At 39.9% G+C, this 24,443-nt stretch overlaps 1 protein-coding gene across 10 annotated transcripts in view; it reads left to right on the forward strand.

Moving 5' to 3' along the window:
* The first annotated feature begins 2,018 nt into the window (after positions 1–2,018).
* Positions 2,019–24,443, forward strand: part of LDB2 (LIM domain binding 2) — a 391,769-nt gene continuing 369,344 nt past the window's right edge. For all 10 annotated transcript variants that reach the window (XM_017540592.2, XM_017540601.2, XM_017540599.2 and 7 more), the window contains exon 1: positions 2,019–2,481. In XM_017540592.2, the coding sequence (XP_017396081.1) occupies positions 2,350–2,481 (132 nt within the window). In that variant the 5' untranslated portion in view covers positions 2,019–2,349. The remainder of the gene's footprint in view (positions 2,482–24,443) is intronic.

Here is a 24,443-nt window from a genome sequence, read left to right on the forward strand (position 1 = left end):
CAGAGCACAAGTTAGAAGAGACCTGTGAATCTCTGGGCAGGGGAAGCAGTCGGAGACTCTTGAAGTAGCTGGGGTGAGAATCAGGGAAATGGATGAAACATTATCAAGTTTCAGATTGTTCTGAATTGAGAGTCTTTAGCTATTAATGGCAAGAAATAGTTCCAATTATAATTTGCAATGGTCTGCAGAAACAAATAAGAGCAAGCCGGAACCTTATTCATAAAGGGATTCCCTCCCTAAATGGATTTTTGAACTGTTTCATTTTTTTATGACTATTGGCCTGCACACGCCTGCCTAGGTGTTACTTTCATTCTTGCACTGAAATGGCCACATCAACACAAACTCAGGGAGACACTAAACTCTTAGAATGTCTTTAGTTTGGGAGTTTAAACATAAGGAACCGTTAGGTTTTGCAGTGGCTGCCATACCAAAACATAAATCACATCAAAATTGTTTGAAATTCTGTCTTTAGAAGGTTGTGTGTTTTGACAAACCTTGCAGCAAATTTGGTCCAGCTTTTGGATTTGTCATGAAACCTGAAACCAAGCATTCTCGCCTGCCTTGGGGTCTCCCAGCGCAAGTTCCAAGCAGCCTTAGCATAATACCTGCCCTAATCTCATCCTGGCAAGGACGTTAGTATGCTGGGCTGCGCTGCTGGAAGTTTGGGGTGGACTCAGCAAATATTTTATGCAATTATGGAGAAGGACTGATCGAGACGGCAATACACTTTTCTGTGTCTGAGTATTTTTAAGAGTGTAAATTGCAGAATTAGCAATACGTTATCCCCTGTTGGCTAGTGACTTGGAGATACCCAAGCCATGATTGGGGCAGAAAGTTAATTAATCTGCTTATTAAAAAGAAGAAATGTCTCATTTGCATGCGTTTGCATTCTGGTCTTGAATTCATCATGCTTTTTGGTGGTCATTTGCTTTATTTCCTTAATACCACTGACCTACCTAGGTGTTAGCTCAATACATTTAAATTTTCTGTGACTGGGCTTTGTTTAAGTGTCATATCTCTGGTTATTGTTGGTCCTGGCAGAATTTGATTATTTTATGGATCGATTAATTCTCCATAGAGATTCTTTCTTTCCCCTTCCATGGGCTGTTGGGGTTTCTTATGGTTATCATATTCCATAGTTGGGAAAAGATTTATTTACTTGACCAGTCTTGGAAAATACTTTTTCACCATAAGAGATGGGCAGGTTATCTGGGGATGATCCATTCAATTATTTGCAATTTCCACTCAACCAAATTTTCCTTGGTCATTTTTATAGCAGTTTTCTCCTTCTTTGTTTTTCCTGTCTTAATGGGAGGTTTGCTTTTGGTTTTTTAATTTATTTTTATTTTTTTTACTTCACAGGAAAAAAGACCATTGCTCTCCTTAGGTGTATTTTATACATTCCACATTCAGAATGATCGTTTTTACCAGAAAATACCCGGGAACCTAAAGGGCCTATAGGAAGTCTTGAGAGAAGAGGGAGGTGGCTGGGAAGAGGGGTGCGTGGGGAGAGATGGGGTGAGAAGGAGTGGAAGGGCAAAGAATATAGCAAGCCCTTGGAACAACAGCAAGTCAAGCAAAACTGTATAGGGAGATTAGTGCTGAAATAAATCTCTGCATGTGAGTGAATCACCAGCCCAAATTCGGGGGACCACAGTGGGTGTTTCTGTATTTTGTAGTAATCAACATTTCTGATGCATTACAACAGGGTGGTTGTCAGGGGTGAGTGGCTCCTGCCGCGGTTAGACCACCTCTATGCTAACAAGCTTAGCTATCAGGTTGTGAAGGGTCCTGGCTGGAGGAAAAAAACTAAAACCAAACCTTAGACCTCTTGTCAGACTGTGAGGAGAATTATATTTGTGAACTAGTCTACAGTGTGGACAGGAAATGACCTCTTCACAAACTGCTTCTTTAAAAACAAGCAGTGGTGCCTAAAGCTATCCAGCTCCTCTCTTTCTCTCTCTCTCTCTCTCTCTCTCTCTCTCTCTCTCTCTCTGTCTCTTTCTCCCTCCCTCCCTCCTCCCTCCCTTCTTCCCTCCCTTCCTCCATACCAACCTCCCTCCCTCCCTCCCTCTCTGGAGCTCATGCTCTCTCCCTCTCCCTCCTCTCCCGTGCTCCCTCCCTCCCTCCCTCTTTTCCTCCCTCCTCTCCTCTCCCTCTCCTCTCCTGCTATAGAGGGCTCCGACAGCAGTTCCCAGCCAGTGTGTTCAGCCTGCCTGCCTGCCTGCCTCTGTGTGTGTGTGAGCGTGTGTGCGTGCGTCTACTTTGTACTGTGAAGAACACAGCCCATGTGCTCTGCATGGACGTTACTGATACTCTGTTTAGCTTGATTTTCGAAAAGCAGGCAAGATGTCCAGCACACCACATGACCCCTTCTATTCTTCTCCTTTCGGCCCATTTTATAGGAGGCATACACCATACATGGTACAGCCAGAGTACCGAATCTATGAGATGAACAAGAGACTGCAGTCTCGCACAGAGGTAAGTACTTCAACCTTGGGGATGTATTTGTGTTTTTTTTTAAGCTATGCATGAGCTTTTCCTAGGGTTGCTGGCTGAATTCTATGGGAAGTGTCCCACTTGCTACTACCACGTACGTGGAAATGAGCGCCAGGCTGAATCCACGAGTTTGAACACTGGGTTTCCAGGCACAGCAACTCTTGTAGCAGGGGACAGTTTCTGCTGGAATCTTGAGACAACCCAGCACTTGATTCACATGCTGGGTTTCCAGAAATGTTGCTCTCCCAGAACTCTGGTGTTTTGCAGCCTCTGAGTCAGTTCTGTTGGTGTTTCTTGAGATATAATTCCAAGGAATTTTGTGGTTCTTTGCATCCGGCAAAATATATATATATATATGTGTGTGTTTGTGTGTGTGTGTGTGTGGTTTTTTTTACAAATCCTAGAGGAAGTCTGCCTTGACCTGTATTTGCTTTTCAAAGTCACCAAAATTGAGGTAAAAGGGGGCAGAAGAGTAACGGTGCCTACTTCTCAGAGGTAACCCAGGAGGGACACATGTTTGTATATTTCCGTGTTAATATCAGAAACCAGTTGCTTGGGGCAAGGGGACTCTTGACTTTCTCCTATTGCTGTCGGCATATCCCCCCTGAACACTTCACCTTAGGACAGGAGCTGGTTCAGCTTTCAAGTCAGCTCTAGTTTTTACATATTTGAGATCTTGTGCCTGTGAGGGAGACTGCTTCCTAGGCAGTCAGCAACTCTGGGAGCAGAGAGAACAGGACTTTCAGAACTTTTTAAATGCAAAACTCCAGACTCGGCTCCTGCAATTTAAATATTTTATGTCAGTTGACTTTTTCTCTGTGCTAGCTCAGCTGGCAGGTTTTGCTGCTGGGTTGTCCATCTGCCTTTAAGTTGGAGCTTTGTGTGGAAGTGTTCGAAAAAGGAGTTTGTTATAGGTGCACCAAAGTCGCTTTAGGAAGTAGAAATTGCTAGGAATTTAGTCTTCTCTGCAGAGTACAAATACCCAGAAGATTTATGCCAAAGAGCTTTTAGGGCATAGCTTTGGTGGAATTTTAGATTGAAGATTGACTTTTAACTCTAGGAAGGGACCCCATTAAGTTTGGATTATAGAATAAAACACACTTGCTTGAATTGTCAACAGAGCCATAGAGAATTCATGACGTTTCGTGTATTTAATACAGCTAACAAGATGTGACCTGCTTTCTGATTGGCTAACTGCTGGACAAGGACTTATATGTATTTTAAAAGCCGGATTGTCTTTAATGACTGCTATTTTCTTTATATGTTAATATACCATAGACGCTAAATATGACTGCTGGTACTGTTGCTCTCTCTAGAAAACAGTAGCTTCTCTAGAAGTACAAACTACATTTTGCTTAGGGTGGTGAACTGTTGGCAGTAACTGATATTTGTACTTGCTGTTTTGTGTATGTTGCTTTGTGTGTGTTACAGTTTGTATATTTCCTTCAGATCTTTGCAACTGTGTATTGGAATCTTAAATCTCTGCAAAAACTATTGGTTGACATAGCCTGCTTTCAGAATTAGGAGGATAGAAAATGACTTATAGTTCAGGTATACATTAACTGCGATATAAATTTGGGAAAAATAGTCTTTTTAAAGTATAATTAGTTATTAAAAAGAGGCCAGGGACCATTATGGCTCAATTCTTGAACAGCAATAAGATTTAAAAATGACCTGTGTCCATCTTACATTTTAGAAAGTTTTTTGAGGAATTGTAGAAAGATATTCTTCTTCATCCTCCTGCAGATAGGAGCACTTGGCCATTTCTGAGCTAGGAGACTTATCTGCAAGATTTCCCTACTCTTGCCCTCATTTAAAAAAAAAAAAAACTGCAGGATTCTATATGATCCCATGTTTGTTTCCCATTTGAGACAAGACATTTGAAAATACCTCTTTTTGCAGTATGCTTTGCAAAGATGGCACATCATTTTTTGTGAGAGCTAAATTCAGGAATTCCAAACTTTTGAATTATGGGATATCACTTTTAAAGATTTAGCTCTGAGTAGAAAAAGACTACTTCATAGCTCAAGAACCAAGAGAAGAAAGCTTGCTATTACAAATCTTAAAGATTTTTTTAAAGCCTCCTTGCCTGTGACAGTAAAGTGGTATGAACTAGTTTCTGTTGTGGTCTGGAGCTAACCCTTTACATTTGTTCACTCCTTAATGAGATAATTTTAAAAGTAATTATTCAAATAATTGCCTCGACACTTCTTTTTCCTTTGCTAAGCAGTAAATACTGTCATTAACACATTGCCATACATTTGTTTTCATTTCATATGGAAAGAGGAGAGAATCAAATAATTCCTCCTAAGATATTTAAATATTTACATTAAATATTAAATTTTGATCATGATGTGTGTACTCTGAAAAAAATAACTTTTCATGTAAAGTTACACTATACCTTTACCAACAATTGTTATTTATGAAAGAGCTGCTCTGACTTCTGGAGAGGGATTGCTTGGAATAAAATACAGTGATACTCAGCAAGAGTTATTAGTTTATTTGCATGCAAAATTAAATATGCTGTTGAGTGACTACTTTGAGAATTTAACCAAAGCATACAACCATTTTGGGCAAGAGTGACTTACCCATCCCTCTTCCTTCTCTCTCTCCCTCTCTTTCTTCTGGTCCCACTCTTATAGTATATAGTATTATTTCATTAAGTCCTAATCTCTCTCTCTCTCTGTCTCTCTCTCTCTCTCTCTCTCTCACACACACACACACACACACACACACACTCCTTTTGGAACATGGACTTGACTTGAAAAAATATAGCAAAACAGTATGTGATGAAGAAATTGCAATCAAGTTTCTGGAAATTTCCTAGAAATCTCCTTTTTTTAATGAAAATAAATTAGTAAAGAACCATGGTGTTCCCTTGCTCTCCTTCCATGGCTAATCCCAGGGTGTTTTCTCATGGGGTTAGATGAATTTCTTCCAATTAAATTAAATCAAAGTTCTTCAGAAGCTGTGCAGTTTTAGTTTAAAGAGCATGGCACAAGGAGTTAATATTACTTCTAACTCTTACTAACTAGTTGGCATGGGTCCTGGTTCCTCATTTGCAAATTATCAACAGTGTCCCTTTAATTGAAAATTCAGATTTTCTTTTCTTATGTATGAGAAAATATTGTGAAGTAAAGGGTGTGGACACTATTTCTTTGCTCATGGTATTTAGTTCAAAATCACAAATTGTAATAAAATAATTAGGTAATGGTGAAGAAAACTTGAAGATCCAGTCTGGTTTTAAAGCTAGCACTTAGAGCAAGTATTGCCTGGACAAAGTAGATACTCATTAAACATTTGCTGACTAGCCAATCAATGAATCAGTAGACAAAAGGAGAGAATTTGAAAACCAATGCATTTAAATTAGCACCTTCCTTGATAAATACAATTCTGAAGTTTTGGGGGGCCTTGTATCTCCTATTGAGATGAGGCAGCTTTGGGCCACTGCTTCTCACTGTCCCTAAAGTTCTCATTCCCACATCCCCCACATTTATTTGATCTGAGGTCATTTGGATCCCTGATATTTGCGGCAAAGGAAAGCAAGTGCGTAAGTACTAACAGGACCTCACCTCTCTGTAAAGAAATAGGCATGTATTAAAAAGCAAACAGCAGCGACAACAACAACAAAAGTATGTTTTAAATGCTGCTTAGCTGTTCTGGGACATAAATTTTTTTTGCAACAGTAGAATCTCAGTGGAATTTAATCAATAAATGTGTGGGTGCTCCCCCCACCCTTTAAAATGATATTAAGAAAAACTCTGAGGTTTGTATCATTGTTGTTCACTGCAATTCCCAGGCAGCAGTAAGGAGTTTACATTCTCTGGTGTGTATGCTGTCAAAAATCGACCCCATGTCTTCCAAAATTCATGTATTTGAATGGTCTTGCAGTGCGAAATTTATTTTGGAAGAATACAATCGCACAATTATATAGTTTTAACATTGCACACACAATACAGTCAGATAAGATGTAAAAATATGTTCTGAAGACTTCAGAATTTGTTTTGTGAAAAGCTTCAATGAAAGCAAAAACAATATATTTTTTCATTTCTAGGTTTTGGCTCTGAGATGAAAATATAGGTAAAATATATGAGAAACTTTAGAGTGGGCATCATTGTAAGTGAAGGGATTTAACTAATGTGGGGTTATTAGAAAATTTAAGAAAGTTTATCAAGTAAAGTTCACAAATCTTTGTTAGAGTAGATAACTTTTTTATGCCTTGTCTTCTCATTCAAATGACCAAAAATCTGAAATTAAGTGAAGATATTTGTTAAGAATATACAGTTTTTCATGTTCACAACATGATAATTTTTTTAAACCATAAACACCAGAAAAGTGTGAGTTCTATTATGTACTTTTCCTGTTTTGAGATTTTTTCTTTTATCAATATTACACATCCTCTTTCAAAAGAGAAACCTGTGATTACAATCGGAAGCTGTGCGCACAAGGATTTTATTAGAATTACAGTTTTTAGTTTTATAGGATTTAATATGAAGGTTACAAATGTTCAAAGACCTTGAAATTTAAATCTGCTGGTTTTCACCCCTTCTCAGCTCAACTCTCAAACTCCCTGGGGAGGGGGTGGCGGGAAGGGGGTGGTGAGGAGGGGGATTCTCAGTCCTCTTTTCTTTCAGCTACATTTTTATATACTTTAGTCACAGGGTTCCACGTTGTAACATCATGTTTATTCATGGAATAGCTTGGTATCACTGATGTTCAGATGGAATCTAGTTAAAATGAGATTAGTTATTTTGGATAGGTAGAGAAAAAGAAAAAATGCTTTGTGTGATAACTTGGAGGTTTCTCTCTCCTAGAAATTTAGAAAGAAAAATGTTGCTGTTACTCTGAGATATATGAATGATTTTCAGTGTTAAAAACAGACCTTTGCAAGTTGTTTGAAAGGGATTGGTGAGGTGGGGGAAGGGGGTTGGGTGGTGGAAAGGAAAGCTATTTTGAAAATGTTAAATGAAACCAAAAGTGCAGTTTTAAAAATGAGAACTTCCAAACTCTCTTATTTTTCAGGATCTCTGCATGGCCTCAGAAAACAAATTGCAGGATTTTATATTGATTTTATTTTCCTGAAGTCTTTCCCCCCCCTCCATTTTCTTACTATGGGAACTGTTTTTAATTAAAAATTGCTGCAAACTAACTATTCATAGGAGGCCAAGAAGAAAAAAAAAAGAACTTTCAACTCACATTCAACACAGATTCTTATCAGCCTAAAATCAATGCACATTTAAATTTCTCTCTTTTTGGTGTGTAAATTATGATGTAGGATTTAAATGCTATGCATTTTTTAAACATTTAGCTTTTTGTTTGGGTTTCCGAAAGAAATTAATTTAAAGTGTATGGAGAACAGGGCCATAAATCTCTTTTTATTACAATTGTCCACATTAACTCATTTTTCATGAGGAACACAAGCACCCCCTTTCTGAAACAGCAAACAAAACGTAAAGCAAACAACCCCAAACATCCAACTTTATAAATGATCAAGAACAAGAATCGTAAACTTACTTATCTTGATGTGGTTGGTGGGCCTCAAAATATAACCGACCTGGGAAAACAATGTCTTTTTGAAGTGTCAGAACACAGCATTTAAAAAATGTCCAAAGGATGTAGATACTACAAATACCTTTGTCATTTTCTGACAAGACGCTTTCCTTCTTTTTAAATTTTTAAAAATCAATATGAACCTAGACTTTTTTTTTTTTAATTTAAATTCTGGCAGCATGCATTTGAACCTAGGCAACTATTAATGCTCAAAACAAGATTCAGGGATTCTTTCAAGAATTTCCATACTTTAGGCAATGACAGTATCAGGGTCTGGAAATATAAACATGCTAAGATATTTTTTGTCTTCTAGAAGCTTACAATTTGATAATGAGGACATACAAGCCACACTTATAATAGAGGGCTATGATAGGTGAATACATAGTGTATCGTGCACATGTTCCTGTAGTGAAAAGTATATATAGTCACAGAATAGCATCTACGGAGTTTTCACCGTCTGTTGGGCAAGTATTAATACCAGGTGCTTTTTGTATGTCAGTTCATGATCACATCAGATGATAGGCACTACTAACATCTTCACTTTTACTGATGAGGAAACTGGAAACTGACAGGTCACTTAAATTGTCCAAGGTCAGATACATGGTAGTGTAGCTTCAGAGGCTGCCATTGCTCTGCCATAGTACCTCGCTTGAAATAAGAAATCTAGTTTTACCTATGGAATTTTTAATGTGAATATATTCATTTTTTTTCCTAAGACAAATTGACTTTGGAGGTGGCTTGGAAATTGATCCCATTCACTAACGTGGTTCTGCTAGGTGTGTCTCAACTGCCTGACTCAATTTCCAAACGGACCAAGTGAAATTCCAAGGGATGTGTCCAGAAATGGAAAATATAACCTGGTTACTGAACAACAACAACAAAAAACCCAAATTACACTCCTTATTAAAGAACACTTATGCCCACTTTTTTTTTTTTGAGATGAAGTCTCTGTTGCTCAGGCTGGAGTGCAGTGGCATGATCTCGGTTCACTGCAACCTCTGCCTCCCAGGTTCAAGCAATTCCCCTGCCTCAGCCTCTTGAGTAGCTGGGATTACAGTTGGGAGCAACTATGGCTGACTAATTTTTGTATTTTTGGTAGAGATGGGGTTTTACCATGTTAGTCAGGCTGGTCTCGAACTCCTGATCTCCTGATCTGCCCACCTCAACCTCCCAAAATGCTGGGATTACAGACATGAACCACCATGCCCGGCAAGATGCCCACTTTATCTGAAGAGTCATTAAAACTGTTATAGAATACAACGCCTAGTCATCTAAAAGTTTTTTTTTTTTTTAATTAAAAGTATTTAAAATTCCCTTCAATGTTGCTTCTTAGTTGTGCCCTGGGAAAGATGGTGTTTTGATTGTTTTAAACAGTAGTGAATGAGTAGAAAAGCTATCCCATTTTTGGTGGAAACAATAACCAAAATAAATGTTAGGAAATTAAATTACAATTCAAATTGGGCATAGTATTGGCTTCCTTTGTAGGCAATCAATTAGGAATCTTAGGGAAAAATAAAGACATAAAGGGGAAAGAACTTCCAACATGTTTGGCCTTTCAGAATCCTAGTTTTATCTACTCCTGAGAGGCATAGTCTCCCCACATTCTGTCTCTCTGCAGAAGTTCTTTGTGGAAGGTGATATTTCCTTCCTACCCTTGCAGACCACTTTAGCTACCTGCAAAGCCCTTGTCTTTGGAGTAAATGCCTGCCAGTTGCTGAAGATAAGATAGATCTCCTCATTTGATCCACCCCCAAAGCTTGAGATGCATGCGTCCTGGTTCTCCTTTACCAGACAAGAAACCAAGGCCTGAGTTTGTGCATGGTCATCCTGAGATTTGAGAGGCAGGGGCTGGATCATCTCACTTTTCACTGCATGTGCTCTCCTGCAGCATACTGATGAAGGAACATTGTCTCTCTGGGGTCCAATGCCTCTTGGTGGCCCTGGTAGCCACACCCTTTTCTCATATTCGACCAGCCTAATTTGAAGTTTTAGTCTTCCAGCTAAAAACAGAAGGCTTAGCATTAAGGATTTGGCAGACCTCTCTGCAGAAGAGGAATCTACCCCGCTCTGGTGACATTATAAGCTCCCAGTCTCTCTTTTTGGGATCAAGATGACCTCTTAACAGCACTCTCTGCTCCCTCTTTCCACCTTATAATCTGATCCCCACGAACAGCCAAGGTGATATTTTTAAAGCATAAATCAGATCATGTGACTCTCCCTCTTCCCCTTTCACCTAGAACAAGCTCTAAACTCCTTGTTCTGGTTTTAAGAGTCTATTGATCTCTTCCTTCCTGATGGTCCATTCTTATCTCCTACCAAGTGTTCATTGGACCGGAGCCATGGAGGGCTTCTTTGGGATCCCTTAACTTGCCAAGCTGATTCACACTGCAGAACCTTCACCCTTGGTTGGGGGACATCTGGTGTGTGGCTTTCTCTGTAATAACTCAGCTAAGTATTAGGAGACCTCAGGTGAGTTAGGATTTGGCATGGTTCTGGCTTTATCTGCAAGTAATCAATTAGATATCTCAAAGAAAAGACAGTAAAGGAAAAGAGTCCCAGCGATTAGAAGGTCCTGTACTGAGCAACTTAAGTGTTCTCTTTCCAGAGAGTCCTTCCTCAAACAATTAAAATTAACCCCCAATGACTTTCATGCCTTCTTCATAGGAATTATCACACGCTTACATTTTCCTGCTTCTTGTTTAAAAAAGAATACTTTTTATAGCTTAAGTATTTACTTGTTCTTTATAGAATTTAAGCCCCATGAGGGCAGAGGCCTGATTGTCTTATTCATCTCTGCATCCCCAGTGCACTATAGCACATGACTGATGTGCAAAATATACCAATTGAATACAGGAAATTAAGTTGTTCCAGCACTGTCCAACCCAACACTAGAATTTTCCCTGAGTCTTACCAACAATTGCCTACAGTTACAGTAGGAGAAGAATCTGTGAGCCTGATAGTCCAGTGAACATTCACTGCTAGAATGCACAGCCAGCCCAAAGGAAAAAGAAGCCCCGAGAAAACAAAATTTTTCTGTGAAGGGAGTGTTGACCTGAGTATTTTGCCCTCTGGATAGTGCAAATCTGTTGGGAATCTCCTGGATTCTGATTAAAAATATTTATACTTATCCTAGTGTTTCTTTCCTCATTTGATATTTCTGCTACTTCTCTCTCTCGGTATCTACCTGGGGGCCCACAGCCATGAATTATGTTATGAATCATGATAATACGTTACATTTCCTGGAGCACTTTGCATTTTAGGTAAGTGCTTTCGCGACCGTTAATTAGCTTATTTGAAGTGATTTGCGCAACAGAAAATATGGGACGTTCTATCAGTAGATGATGCTGTGTTCTATAACTTTGTGTTTGCTAATGGGTGTGTGTGTGTGTGTGTGTGTGTGTGAGAGAGAGAGAGAGAGAGAGAGAGAGAGAGAGAGAGGGAGGCTTGTCCTAATCAGATTGTATTTGTGTATGTGTGCAGCATTTGATTAGGGAATATGAACAATTTTTTTCATCAATAGTTTTCTTCAGGAATGAAAAGAGGGACCAGCCTTGAACATAAAGGCTTGGGCCTCAGTATGACTTATAATATGACAGATTTGGATCCAAACTCTAGCCTGTCTTCTGCTTGCTGTGTAATATTCAGGAAGTTTCTTAAATTTTCTGAGCCTCAGTTTCCTTAGCCTGAGTGTTACATTGTGAAGTAAAGAATGAATGCATGTACAATGCCTAGTATATGATGGGTGCTACATCAATGAGAACGATGCTGCTGCTGCTGCTGACACACTTCTTCTGGATTCTATCAGCAAATTAAGTAGTGTAAGTAATGCCAAACATTGCTTCATGTCTTAAAATTATCTTTACTAATACTTTTTACATGCCTACACTAGCATATTTCAATTTAATAATCAAAACTTGCAATAACATGATCTGGGACTCTTGCGTTTGGTTGTTCTCCTGTGATAATGTCTCAGGGGCTTTTCACTGTTATATGGCAGAGATGACATAATAATCATATATCTTGTTATGAGAGAATGGTCACAATCTCCTACAAAGTCCAGGCTAGAATTATTCCTTAGGCATACCTATGGGTTAAGTGTTAAGGGTTGACCAATGTATGAGACCATTAGATAGAATGAATAATATCTAGTATTCAGTAGGACAATAAACGGGGTGACTATAGTTAACAATAAATTATTGCATATTTTTAATTTTTTTAAAAAGCTGTGATGGGGTTTTCTCCATTTAGGAACTCTGTGGAGACAACAAAACATTAAAATGTTCCCTTTCGCCAGTGCCTTTGCAGGGCTGTGTGAATGGGGGCCCCAGGAGAGGGCTGGAGAGCACACCCCTGTCCGCCTTGACTGGCTATTTCTTCTAAGGGGGCACGCTTCTCAAATGCAGCCCAGCACAGACTTCTCCAAGGGAGCTGGGTCAGCACTGGTCGGAATCCTGAAGCACCACCTGCGTGTCTGGACTGATAACAGCCCTTCCAATTGATCCACTGTGACACCTTGTGGCTTACTCCTCACACAGTGAAAACGCACACACTGGTGGAAGTAGCGATGTGCTGAACTATATGTACCATACGGTAGCTTTCTGGCCACAGGGATCAGGTTGATAAGTAGTAACACTACCTGTGTCTTTTTTTTTTTTACAGATGCAACTGGGCATTACACTGTGTTGATTTGCCCCACCTATGATTTTTATAGTTCTATGTTAATAATAATTTTTATCAACCTACATAAAGTAATATCTTGTGTAGCTCAAACATTAAATTATTTACAGCCCTTTTTTTTTTCTTTTCCTTTTGGTAGGAGGTAGGTTGTCTTAAAATTCTCTTCCCAATGTAGGTCATTTCTTATGAGTCATGAGGATTCTATTTTGATATTGAAAATCTGTGTAGACAAGCAAAAGCTAAACCAATACATAAAACTGACCAATTGGCAGTACACACACAAAAAACAACCTTTTTCAGATCTTACAAGTTTAATCATGATTATCATGGAGTTGGCTGAAATTTATTGCTTGAAATTGAAATTAAACAGTCAGTACATATTACCTGCCTTTGAAAGGTTCTAATTTGATGCAACCTCCTACTCCCAAATTAGATGAATCCTAGAATTTCAGGACTGGAATGGCCATGAGATCACCTAGCCCAAGCTCCTGATTATGGAAGTGCAGAAGCCAAACCCAAGCGGGGCTTACTTGGACGGAGCAGTGCTGTCAATTCATAAGCCATCGCTGTTTTTTTTTTTTTTTTTTTTTTTTTTTTTTTTTTTTTTTTTTTTTNTTTTTTTTTTTTTTTTTTTTTTTTTTTTTTTTTTTAAGTCTTAGCACTTTCCTGTCACTATGTAATTACCTGGAACTGGCCAATTCAAACATCTTACCAACCACTAATCTGCACCTCAACACCACAAAAACTTTCATATTCCAAGCCCATTTCTCTGTTTTTAGTTTTCCAATTGTCTTAAAAGAGTGTTGATCTTTAGGGTCACGCTATTGATATTGAAAAACACATCACTAACCTTCATTGCTTTTGAATTTATGATTTCTTTTGCCAGTTTATTTAGAATAAAGTTGCATGTGCTTTAAAATACATGTCTCCTTTTTTGGTTTTAAAAACATAGTACATTATTAATGTAGAGTATTTGTGAAATACAAAAATGTTCAAAGAGGTAAACAAAAATCGTCTTTAAATTTACTACACAACAAAATTGCTGTGAACACGTCAGTATATAAATTTAATGCACACATACATATACATAAATCTTTACTTGCTTGCAAGCATATTGAGCATCTTTTTGAATCCAGCTCTTTTAAGTAAAATTATGAGTATTTTACCGTGTCCTTAAATCTTCTTAAAATATAATTTTGAGTTGCCTGAATTATTCATACATCTGTTTATATTTTAAAAATTAACACCATATAGCATTAGGGTTAAGGTTTTAAAAATTGTTCAGCTCCATTTTACCATGATTTGAGACCAGTTTGTTGTTGTTGTTGTTGTTGTTGGAGACAGGGTCTTGCTCTGTTGCCAAGTCTGGAGTGTAGTGGCTCCATCACAGCTCACTGCAGACTTCACCTCCTGGCCTCCAGTGATCCCTGAGCCTCAGCCTCCTGAGTATCTGGGACCACAGGCATATGCCACTGCACCAGGATAATTTTGTAAAAACATTTTATAGAGATATAATCTCTCGTTGTTACCTAGGCTGTGTCAAATTCCTGGCTCAGAGTGAGCCTCCTGCCTCGGCCTCCCAAAGTGCTGGGATTACAAGTTTAGGCCAGAGGTAAGTATTCTTAACAATCAGTTTACCCCCAAGTGAGGTAGAGGATTACTGGTATGAAGGAGTTTACTATGATGGCTACTCTGATGACCATTAGCAGTTAGCACTACTCGGAAGTCTTGCGTCCAGGCCTTGTCACCTCCCTTTTAAGACAAATCCTTGCTCTCACCCCCACCACCCCCAACTTGAGAGCAGATCCTTTTTTATTTCTGCTTTGCTTTCTCTTGTACTATTTCTGAGTCAAAAGGCAGGAAGCACGTAACCTTTCACAAGGTCCATAAATCAAAATATTTTCACGCAATTCAAACCGGGAAGAGGAAGCTTGAATTAACGTTAAGAGTTAGTGTTGATCTAGAACCAGTGGGTTGGGATATAGCAAGTTAATTTATGACACGTCTGAAGGACATGTCTTTAATTCAAAAAGAGAAGGGATACCTCAAAAAGTGGGTTAGGTCATGGCTTGTATGTAATGTTATCCTATTTTCCTTACTGGATCAAAGAGGTCTTTGGGGTTGGGCACTATCTTACTCATATTTGTATCAGTCATAACAACTGAAATTATCTGTGGCCAATATAAATCTTCTTTTAAAGGCACATTTCACTGAGGCAGCCATTTTGTAATTAGTTTCTGAGTTATCACTTTCTTTTTTTTTATTTTTTGACAGGGTCTTGCTCCCCAGGCTGGAGTGCAGTGCTGTGATCACGGCTCACTGCAGCCTTGACCTCCAAGACTCAATTTTTCACAACTCTAAGCTTCCCACGTAGCTGGGACTACAGGCATGCACCACCACATTTGACTAATTTAAACACTTTTTTTTATTTTTTGGTAGAGGTGGGATCTCCCTTTGTTGCCCAGGCTGGTCTCAAATTCCTGAGCTCGAGTGATCCTCCCACCTCAGATCACTGTTTTTAAGTGGGTAATGTTTTTATAAATAAGCTCACACACGTAGGCTTCTAGTACAACATAGTGTTGTGCAATAAGATTATGTGCTCTCCCATAGCATTGGCATTAAGTGCTTAGCTTCTGGAGTCATGCAATTTTTTTTTTCTTTACTTAGTGGCTGTGTGACCTTGGAAAAGTTAATTTACCCATCTGTGCCTGGGTTGTCCCTGTGGGTAATGTGGGGGATAACAGAATCTGTGTGTTTGGGTTGTCACAAGATAGAGTGAGTTAATTCTTATAAAGTGCTTAGCATAGTGCCTGTACCCTGTAAGAGTTAACAACTATAATCATGGTTTATTCGTTTAACGGATAGTGAACATCTATTATATGTGATATTACTATTCTGGAGACGAAGAGGGCAGTATCCTTGTCTTAAAAGAGCTTACTGAGGACGCAGTAAGAATTTACAGGGAAGGAAGGTCTTGGAAGATAAATGGGAATTTGCCAATGAGAGAAGTGTGGTGGGAAGGGTGCTCAAGGTACAAAGAATATCAAATGTAAGTAAGTTGATGTTATATTTTAGGAAGAGTGAAGATTTTGACACGGCTGAGGAATAAGGTCTGGAGTGTATGTATTAGTGTGTGTGACTGTGTGTAGGCCTGAAGAAGAGGTGGAAGCCTAATTGTGAATGTATTTATATACCAAGCCAGGGTTCCTTAATGTTTAGAGACTATACTTTGGACTATAGCATGAATATTTCACTTCTCCGTGCCTTGGTTTTCTCATCTGCAAAATGAGACAACAGCAGTCCCCACCTCATAGAGTTCTTTTAGGGAATTTAATGAGATAAGGCATGAAAGTCCTTAGACCAACACCTGGTACGTGGTAAGGGTTCAGTCAGTATTAGCTTCTACTGTCGGGCCAAGGGAGCTAATAAAATGTTTTGTTTTGTTTTGTGTTGTGTTGGCTGGGGAGGGAAGCAATCTGCTATGCCTTTGAGCAAGAGCATTCTGATCCCTTTGTGGAGGGTGGCCTGGTGGTCTGTCTTGGAGCACATCTGTCTGCTTGAGAAAAAGAAATCAGTGGATAGAGAGATGCACAAAGGAAAATTACACACACTTACTGGCTGACTGAGCTATTTTTAGCCTAGTGTGTCTGAAGCAAAGGATGGATTTTCATGGTTTTTTCTTTTTTTTTTTTAAGATGCAAAATTCCCGTAAGCCAAGGTGATGTAACTTGCCCTGTGACATTTTATTTGCCCATCCTTGAGGTCCGCAATGTGGGCCATGAAACTTTTATCAGCCTGGGGCCCCCAGTCTTGAGTGCTCTTCCTGCCTTGACACACTTGGGACCTGTGGGGGGAATCAGAAGTGATGTGCTGGCCATCAGTCTGGCACTAGGACCCACAGTGATGTGGCAGAGAGGCAAGGGAGAGGCTGCATGGAGAAGAGAAAAGGCAAGAAGGGCTGAAACCCGACCCCACCCAGGACATGGTACAGGAGTCTCTGACACTCAGTGTCCACACTGGTAGAATGGGAAAAATGGCCTGTCAACATCAGAGGAACATCCCGAGCCCTGCATTGGTGGGTGGGTATCTGGTGTGGCTCTTCCCTCTGCTGCGTGGGACTTCATGTCCCATTGCAGGCCCATATGCCTCGTGCATTGAATGCACGTTTTTCCTGAATCCTACTCATACCCTCTTCCCTCTGTAAACTTAAGCCTCGGAGAAATATTTTCCTTTCCTGACTCTGTTTCCTCTTCCAACTTTCTTGGATTTGATGCACTATGAACACCAAGGTTCTCGCTTCAGCTGGTCTATGATCCCGATTAGGTGGACTGCTATTTTCTGTTTTTAATCTGTCACATCCAACACAAAATCAAGGTAAATAACGTGTTTTTACTCTCTGTTGAGCCTCCTTCAGCTCTTTTTCTCCCACCTCCTCTGGTGAGGAATCTTGCTGAGTCACAGTGTCTTGCCTTTCCGCACAAACTGGCTGGAGCTAGAGGACCACATTTTGCTTCAAAATGCTCTAGGCACCATTGTCTTAAAACCTGCACATAAAGGAAGCCTCCATGGTTGTTTTTGTCTGTCCTCATAAAATAAGCTCAAAATGCAAATACAGAATCTACTAAAATTACGGAGTTCAGTGGGTGCCCTGCATTGCCAGTTTTTTTTAGAAAGGTCAAAATTCATCTGAGCTAAGACTAGAAAATAAGCTTCAGGTGTTAGGTTATTCTGAAAAGACTGTTAATGCCTGTTGGCTAAGTGCATTAAACTGGATGGAAATGATCACTTGGGTGTACTATTTTAAAAACTGCTTGCTGGGATGGTGATTTAAACCTATTTTTTTCTGGACTCAAAACTTCACATTTATCTGTTGAAAAAAATACTGTATTTGAAACAAATAAACATTAAAATATAGTTTATTATATTTCCAAGTGTTTGTGTGAAAGGAAAATACATCAAGACATATTTCGTTAGAAACTGAAATCTCAGCCTGAATTCACTCCATTGTATTTCCAAGGAGCTCAACCCTATATAATATCACTTGGTCTCTGGAGACCTCCTGAAGGGATACCAGATACCCTTAGGATAACTAGAGAATGGGGGAGGTGGGGATAGAATGGAGGGGGAATGGTTTGCAGTCCTAATTCTATGTTTCCTGTGACTTTTTTTTTATGGGGACAGGGGAAAAGGAGAGAAGAAAGAACTCTGCTGTTAGCTTTATTACAGCTTTGATTTTGAAACCATTTAAGAAGTAGCATTCATGGTGGCACCCTGCGATGTTTAGGATGGAAGTGCAGGGCTCATTCACTCCTCAGTACCTTATTGAGTTTTTTTATTATGTACTCAGTGAGGGAGGACCATATATAAACCCTGCCCTCAGGATGCTCACAGCCTAGTGGGGAAGGTAGCCAGCTGAAACTGCAGTTGTAACTGAGGGTGCCAAGAGTGAGCTGTGGAGAGCAGCAAGGACAGGGCTTTTCCCAGCCAGGATTGCGGTGCTGACTGAGACGTATACACACGTGCATATACGTGCACACACATGCACACTCACACCCTAAATTGCTTGTGTTATGTGCTAAATTTTGACCCACATAGTCCTGTGTTTAATCGAAGGCATTGTTAACATTTTAACAATGCTACATCTCTGATGATTTTAGGAGGAATTAGTCTGCGTAAAAATCTCAAAACAGGGAGGTGAAGCTGGGAAACGTAAATGCCCCAGTGGTGGCTGCAACTGCGTCAGTTAATCTATTGTAATCTAAACCTTAGGTGAGGGTGAAAGAAGAAAAAAAGCAGCTTCTTAAGCCCACTGAAGACCTAAAATGTGGCAAAAGTAATTGTTTTTTTTCTGGCCATGAGAAATTGTCTGAGTATAGGATGGAAATTTTCATCCTTATCAGGAAGGTAATCATAATCATTTATGTGGAACTTGCAGGTGGTTATTTAGTGAATCTTAAGAGAAAACCAAAATGCCCAAACTCCCCTCCCCCAATTATAGCCAGACAGTATCAAGAGAACTTTATGAAGAAAGCAAATCATTCAAAGCCTGGAATTGTTAGAAATCCATAAAGCTAGGCCGGGCGTGGGGGCTCAAGCCTATAATCCCAGCACTTAGGGAGGCCAAGGTGGGTGGGTCATCTAAGGTCAGGAATTCGAGCCCAGCCTGGCCAACATGGTGAAACCCCATCTCTATTAAAAATACAAAAACCAGCTGGACATGGTGGCTCGTGCCTGTAATCCCAGCTACTTGGGAGGCTGAGGCAGGAGACTTGCCTGAACCCAGGAGGCGGAGGTAGCTGTGAGCCAAGATCACGCCACTGCAGTCCAGCCTGGAAGACAGAGTGAGACTCCATCTCAAAAAAACAAAAAATAGAAATCCATAAAGCTGAAAGCAGAGGACTGGATGAAAAAGAAAGAGAATCTCAAAAATCCAGGAGCAGGAGCCATGCGAATCAAGGTGATTATCTATTGAATACTTACGAATTGCTAGTCTCACAGCTAAGTGCTTTACAGCATGGTCTCAATTAAGTCACACACTGTTGTGGTACATAGTGGTATTCATTCCATTTTTCAGATAATACAACTGAGGCCTAGAGAGGCTTAGCAATTAACTCAGGGTTTCAGAGGTAGCAAGAGGCACACTGTGGCTTAAACTTAGGTATTCCCAAGTTTAGAGCTAAACTTCACTTGTCAACTCTGCTGCCTCTCCAGACAGAGCCCGCTTTACAGATGAAGATATTGAGGCCCAGGTAGGTTAGGCTGGGTCTTGATCTCACTGTAGGGCATACTCAAAGCCTCCTCATTGGTTGATGACTTTGTCTTTGGTTTCTCAGTGATCCCCACATTCAACTATGGGACCAGCAACTGTACACTGAGAACCCACTGTGAGGGTCACACCACTGTAAGGGTCATACCGCCAAGGACTTATTGAGGTTGGGGACCTTGCCTGGCTCACCTTTGTATCAGCAGCAGAGGACACAGGGCCAAGGGCAGAAATGATAATCTAAATAGTTCTTGAATGAATGAAGAATATGAAAGAAATAGCAGGCTCCACAGTTTACACACAGTGGGAGATGTAGGTACCTATAAGCACCACAGACAAGTGTGGTTCCTGTCTTTTCAGGCACAAAGCCTGTGGGACATGCCCGTGCAAACTAGAAAAACGTGCTCATTCTGGGTGAGCCTATGGCCCTTTTGTGCAAATGAAAATCTTCCTGGTCTTCCTGGAAGATGTTAACCCCATGGGGCTTAGCAAAGCTCTCTGGATTTCAGCTGCTCCTTCTCCCCTTGGTCAGCTGCCTTTCTGCAGTGTGGAAACTGCCCAACAGTAAACGGAGGTCTGTTTTGATTTAATTTAGTCACCCAGAACCTGAATTCTAATTGTTCTTCTCTAAATCTTGATTAAACCCATGAAGAATTTTCAAGGTTGTGCTAAATTCTCTTCTGTCATTAAGATACAGTGCATAAAGAAGGATGTTTAGGCCATGTGTCATGGAGGAGGTTGGGACTGGTGTGATAAGGGATGGTAGGATTTGGATTTGTTGGGGAAGAAGAAGGGCATCTGGTTTGTGGGAATAAAGATCTGAGATGCCATCAAGCAAACAGTCTGGCATAGGAATAGGATGTGGTTGGCTGACCTCTGCGCAGGAAAGTCTGTGCAAGTGTGAAGAGAGTTGGACACCAAGAGGAGACATTGTCTCTGTGTTCCAAGCTTGGGTACCATGTCCGTAGAATGCAGTGTGAATGAGGCTTCATGGAGATGTTTCTAGGGTAGACACCTTCCTTCTCTACACTCTCTGCATTAGTTACAATTCTCTAGAAAAGCAGATATAGGATATATATCCAGGAAGAGATTCATTATAAGCTATAGACTCATGTTGTTATGGAGGCTGAGAAGTCCCACGATCTGCTGTTTGCAAGCTGGAGCCCCAGGAAAGCTGGTGGTGTAGTTTAAAGGCTTGAGGGCCAGGGAGCTGATGGTATAAATTCCAGTTCAAGTCTGAAGCTCTGAAAACTAGAAGCACTGAAAGTAGGAAAAGATCAACGTTTCAGCTTAAACAGCCAGGCAGAGTTAAGCTAACCTTCCTCTATCATTTTGTTCTATTCAGGCCTTCTATAGATTGGATGGTGCCCACTCCCATTGGGGAGGGCTGTGTGCTTTACCCAGGCCACCAATTCTAACTCTAATCATAGAGAAAACACCTTTAAAGACATACCCAGAGATAATGCTTAACCAGATATCTGGGCATCCCTTGGCTCAGTCAAGTTGACACATAAAATTAACCATCACATTCTCTCCTGCCAAAATGCTGCCTTCTTAGATATAATGAGACTGGTGTCAAAGGTCTTTGAATGTTTGTCTGAGGACTTTGGATCTGACTACATTACAGTAGGGAATATTATCTGTTCTTGAGCAGGTCCATTAACATCTTACTAATTCCCTCATTTGGTACATCTATATTGAGCAGGACCAGGTGTTTAGCATGCAATACCATATAAAAACAGACATTGGCATTTCTTGCAGGAAATTTACAATCAAGTAAGGGAGCTGTACAACAATTAAAAACTCATACTAACTAAAGTATAGTTGTAATGGATAAAATGTACACTATTTAACACCATGTGATAGTGCACTAGAGGAAACAAGCATGTTTTTGTGAAAGCATAAAATAAATAAGGAAAGCTGACCTAGATTGGTGGGAAGAGTGGTCAGGGAAGGCTTCTTTGAGGAAGTGAATTTTTAGCTGAGACTTAAAGAACAAATGAGATTCAGCTAGAAAAATAGGACATGCAATGCCAAGGTGGCATTTTAAAAGAATAACAGTAAGGACAAAGGCCCTGTAGCAGAAGAGAGCTGATTGTCCATAGTTGAGAGAACAACAAGGAGATGCATAATGCAATCTGAAGCTGATGATACAGGTTAGGGTCAGACCGTATCTTAATATCCAGATAGGATATTAAGGATTTGGGCTTTTTAGGTTTTTGTTTTAATTCTAAAAGTAATGGAAAATGTGCTGCTTTTGGCAGTGGTTTGAGAGAAGGTACATCATTAGAATGGCATTTTGAAAACAACACTCAGGCTGCTGAGTAGAGAATGGCTTCAAAAGATTTAAAAGCAGATGCAGAACGACATATTAGAGAAGGATAATATAGTTTTCTGGTAAAAGATAACAGTGAATTGTATGGAGGATGGATTGGCCATGGAAGGTGTTGAGTATACTTGGTCTCCAGCCAAACTCTAAGGTTACTGGAATAAGAGAGTAGGAACCCTTCTCAGGCTTTATCTCTATCCATTCTTGTCAACAGTACGTACCTGTGTCTCCAAGCCCTAAATAAGTGTCAAGTTTAGTGATATTCACTCTACCGACTTCCACCCCAGAATCCTTTGGAAATAGCTGTAACAGCACATCCCCAATGCCCACCAATTCTCCATGTCCAACTGCTCCACGGCCTCCTCCGCCTCCCCTGAGCTGTGAATTTCCCAAGCCCCTTCCACTACCTGCTTCTCACTGGCTTTAACTTTTACAATATCTTCATTACTCCCCAGTTTGTTCAACATCATTTTTATTTTTTTAAATCAAAGATTGATCTAATTCATTCTCTTTGCCATTTTTGAGTCTCGTTATTTCTCTGTCTCTTCCTGGTTATTAGCGACTCTGTTTTCTTTCAAGTGGCTCTTGTCTTTGAGAAGCTCTTGTGATTCTTTTAGGGCCATTTGCCAATTGGTTGCTCTGTCTTCCTTTTCCCTATGAGCTTAAAGTATGGCATTATAGTTTTCTTTTATCCCCTTTCCTCTTCTTCAGGTACAACTGCAGACACTTCATCCTTCCAAGGTTACTAAGCAGTGTCTGACACAATGTAGAGGCTCAACAAATATTGGTTAGATTTGTTCTTTCTATTGACTGTGCAGGCTTTGATGACATCACTTAAAATGTTTCTTGTACACACCTTCTTTTCTACCTATGTATGTATGTGTATGCCTACTCGAATTCAGGCTTCCCTGGGAATATTCATAAAAATTGATTTCTCTATGGATCTATAACAGTGACATGAATTTTCACCTATGCCTGCGAGAACACCTTCAACTGTATTGGGTGCTCATCAAAATCACACATCAGTTCAATAAACTCTTATGGACGCATTGACTTTCCCAGTTAGTTGCTAGATAACTTTAGATGATTTGCAACGTGGGTCTCAGTTTCTGTATCTGTTAAATGGCAATAATCAGAGAATTTTAAAAAAATGTAAGGACATCTAGAAAGCATGAAGGACACCTAGAAGGTGTGTGTTTATTCCACATAGTGGGAACTATGCTAAATTCCAAACACACAAAGACAACTAGGACAACTTAGAAGGAAAAGAGAATGATTTGTTGCAATGATCCCCTTGAAGCTCCAGTTGAAAGTCAGAGGATTGCCCTGGATTGGAAGTAGTCTCCAAAGTGACGTCATGTTCTCTTTCAAACCACCTCTGGCCTGTCTCTCTCGCCAGCTCCATATTAAAGGTAACAGATTTGAAAATGTTTGGAATAAATAAAAGCTTCCGTCAGGTGTGGTGGCACGTGCCTGCAATCCCAGCCACTGGAGAGGCTGAGGCTCGAGGATTGCTTCAGCCCAGGAGTTCGAGGTTGTAGTGAGCTATGATGGCACCACTGCACTCCAGCCTGGGTGACAGAGTGAGACCTTTTCTCTAAGTAAAAAAAAAAAAATAAATAAATAAAAATAAAAGCACTATACAAATTCCACATTGGGAAATTTTCACTGAATCAATGGTTAAAGGCTTATACAATGGATGGAGTATTTGGTTAGTGAGGAGAGATTTTTGAGGATCGATGGCAATACTTATTTCTAGAAATAGCCCGTTGTTTGCTGATTACTGCTGGTAGATATCAGTTTAATGCTTTTTCCCCTAATGTACCTAGAGATTTGTGATAGAATTAGCTATGCAAATTGAATCCTTAAAAAAAACCTCTCCACAAACCTGTATGTTATATTTATAAACTTTACATTGTACTAAAGTCAGCAAATGTCACAGAATTAAAATCAGTAAATGCAAAAGTGAAGGTTTCCATAGCAACGGTAACTAACCCATATTGCACATAAAATGAAATGTACATTAGGATTTACATTTAATCGCCTATTAGCGGAGAAAAGTCCTATATAGAACAGGTGCAATATGAATACATTAGGGTGACCCTAGCAACTCTCTATCTTTTAAACTCCAGGCTCTACCTGCTGTAACTCTTTTATATCTACCAAGTTTTCACTCCTTTAGGAAAAGTGAGATAGAAAAATTATAGGCAGCGGTAGATCAGAGGTGTGCGCCCCTAGATTTAAATGCAGTGGAATATTATCATTGCATAAATTATCAATCAACTCAGTAGGTGTTTCAGAGAAAGGAATAGACCCAGAATACTAAATGTTTATGAAATTGTTGCACGTAGGATACTTAAGAAGAATTTCTGTTTAGCATAGTCAGTTTATCCAAACGTTTAGTGCTTCTGAAACATGCTAATTAATGCAAGATGATTTTGTGACTTTGAGTTGGTTGTGGAAAGGCCCAATAGGAGGGTGGCAGGATTGCAGCCAGAGACATGGTCATGGTCCAATCCAACCACTCTGTACATATGGCCTCCCTTGTTGGATTTCAGTTTCTTCCTATAAGGCATTCCTTGCCACTACCCAGGGGTCTAAGAATCAAATAGGAATGGAAGGAGG

Source organism: Cebus imitator, unplaced genomic scaffold (assembly GCF_001604975.1).
Source record: "Cebus imitator isolate Cc_AM_T3 unplaced genomic scaffold, Cebus_imitator-1.0 Scaffold127, whole genome shotgun sequence".
In the NCBI taxonomy this organism is placed as follows: domain Eukaryota; kingdom Metazoa; phylum Chordata; class Mammalia; order Primates; family Cebidae; genus Cebus; species Cebus imitator.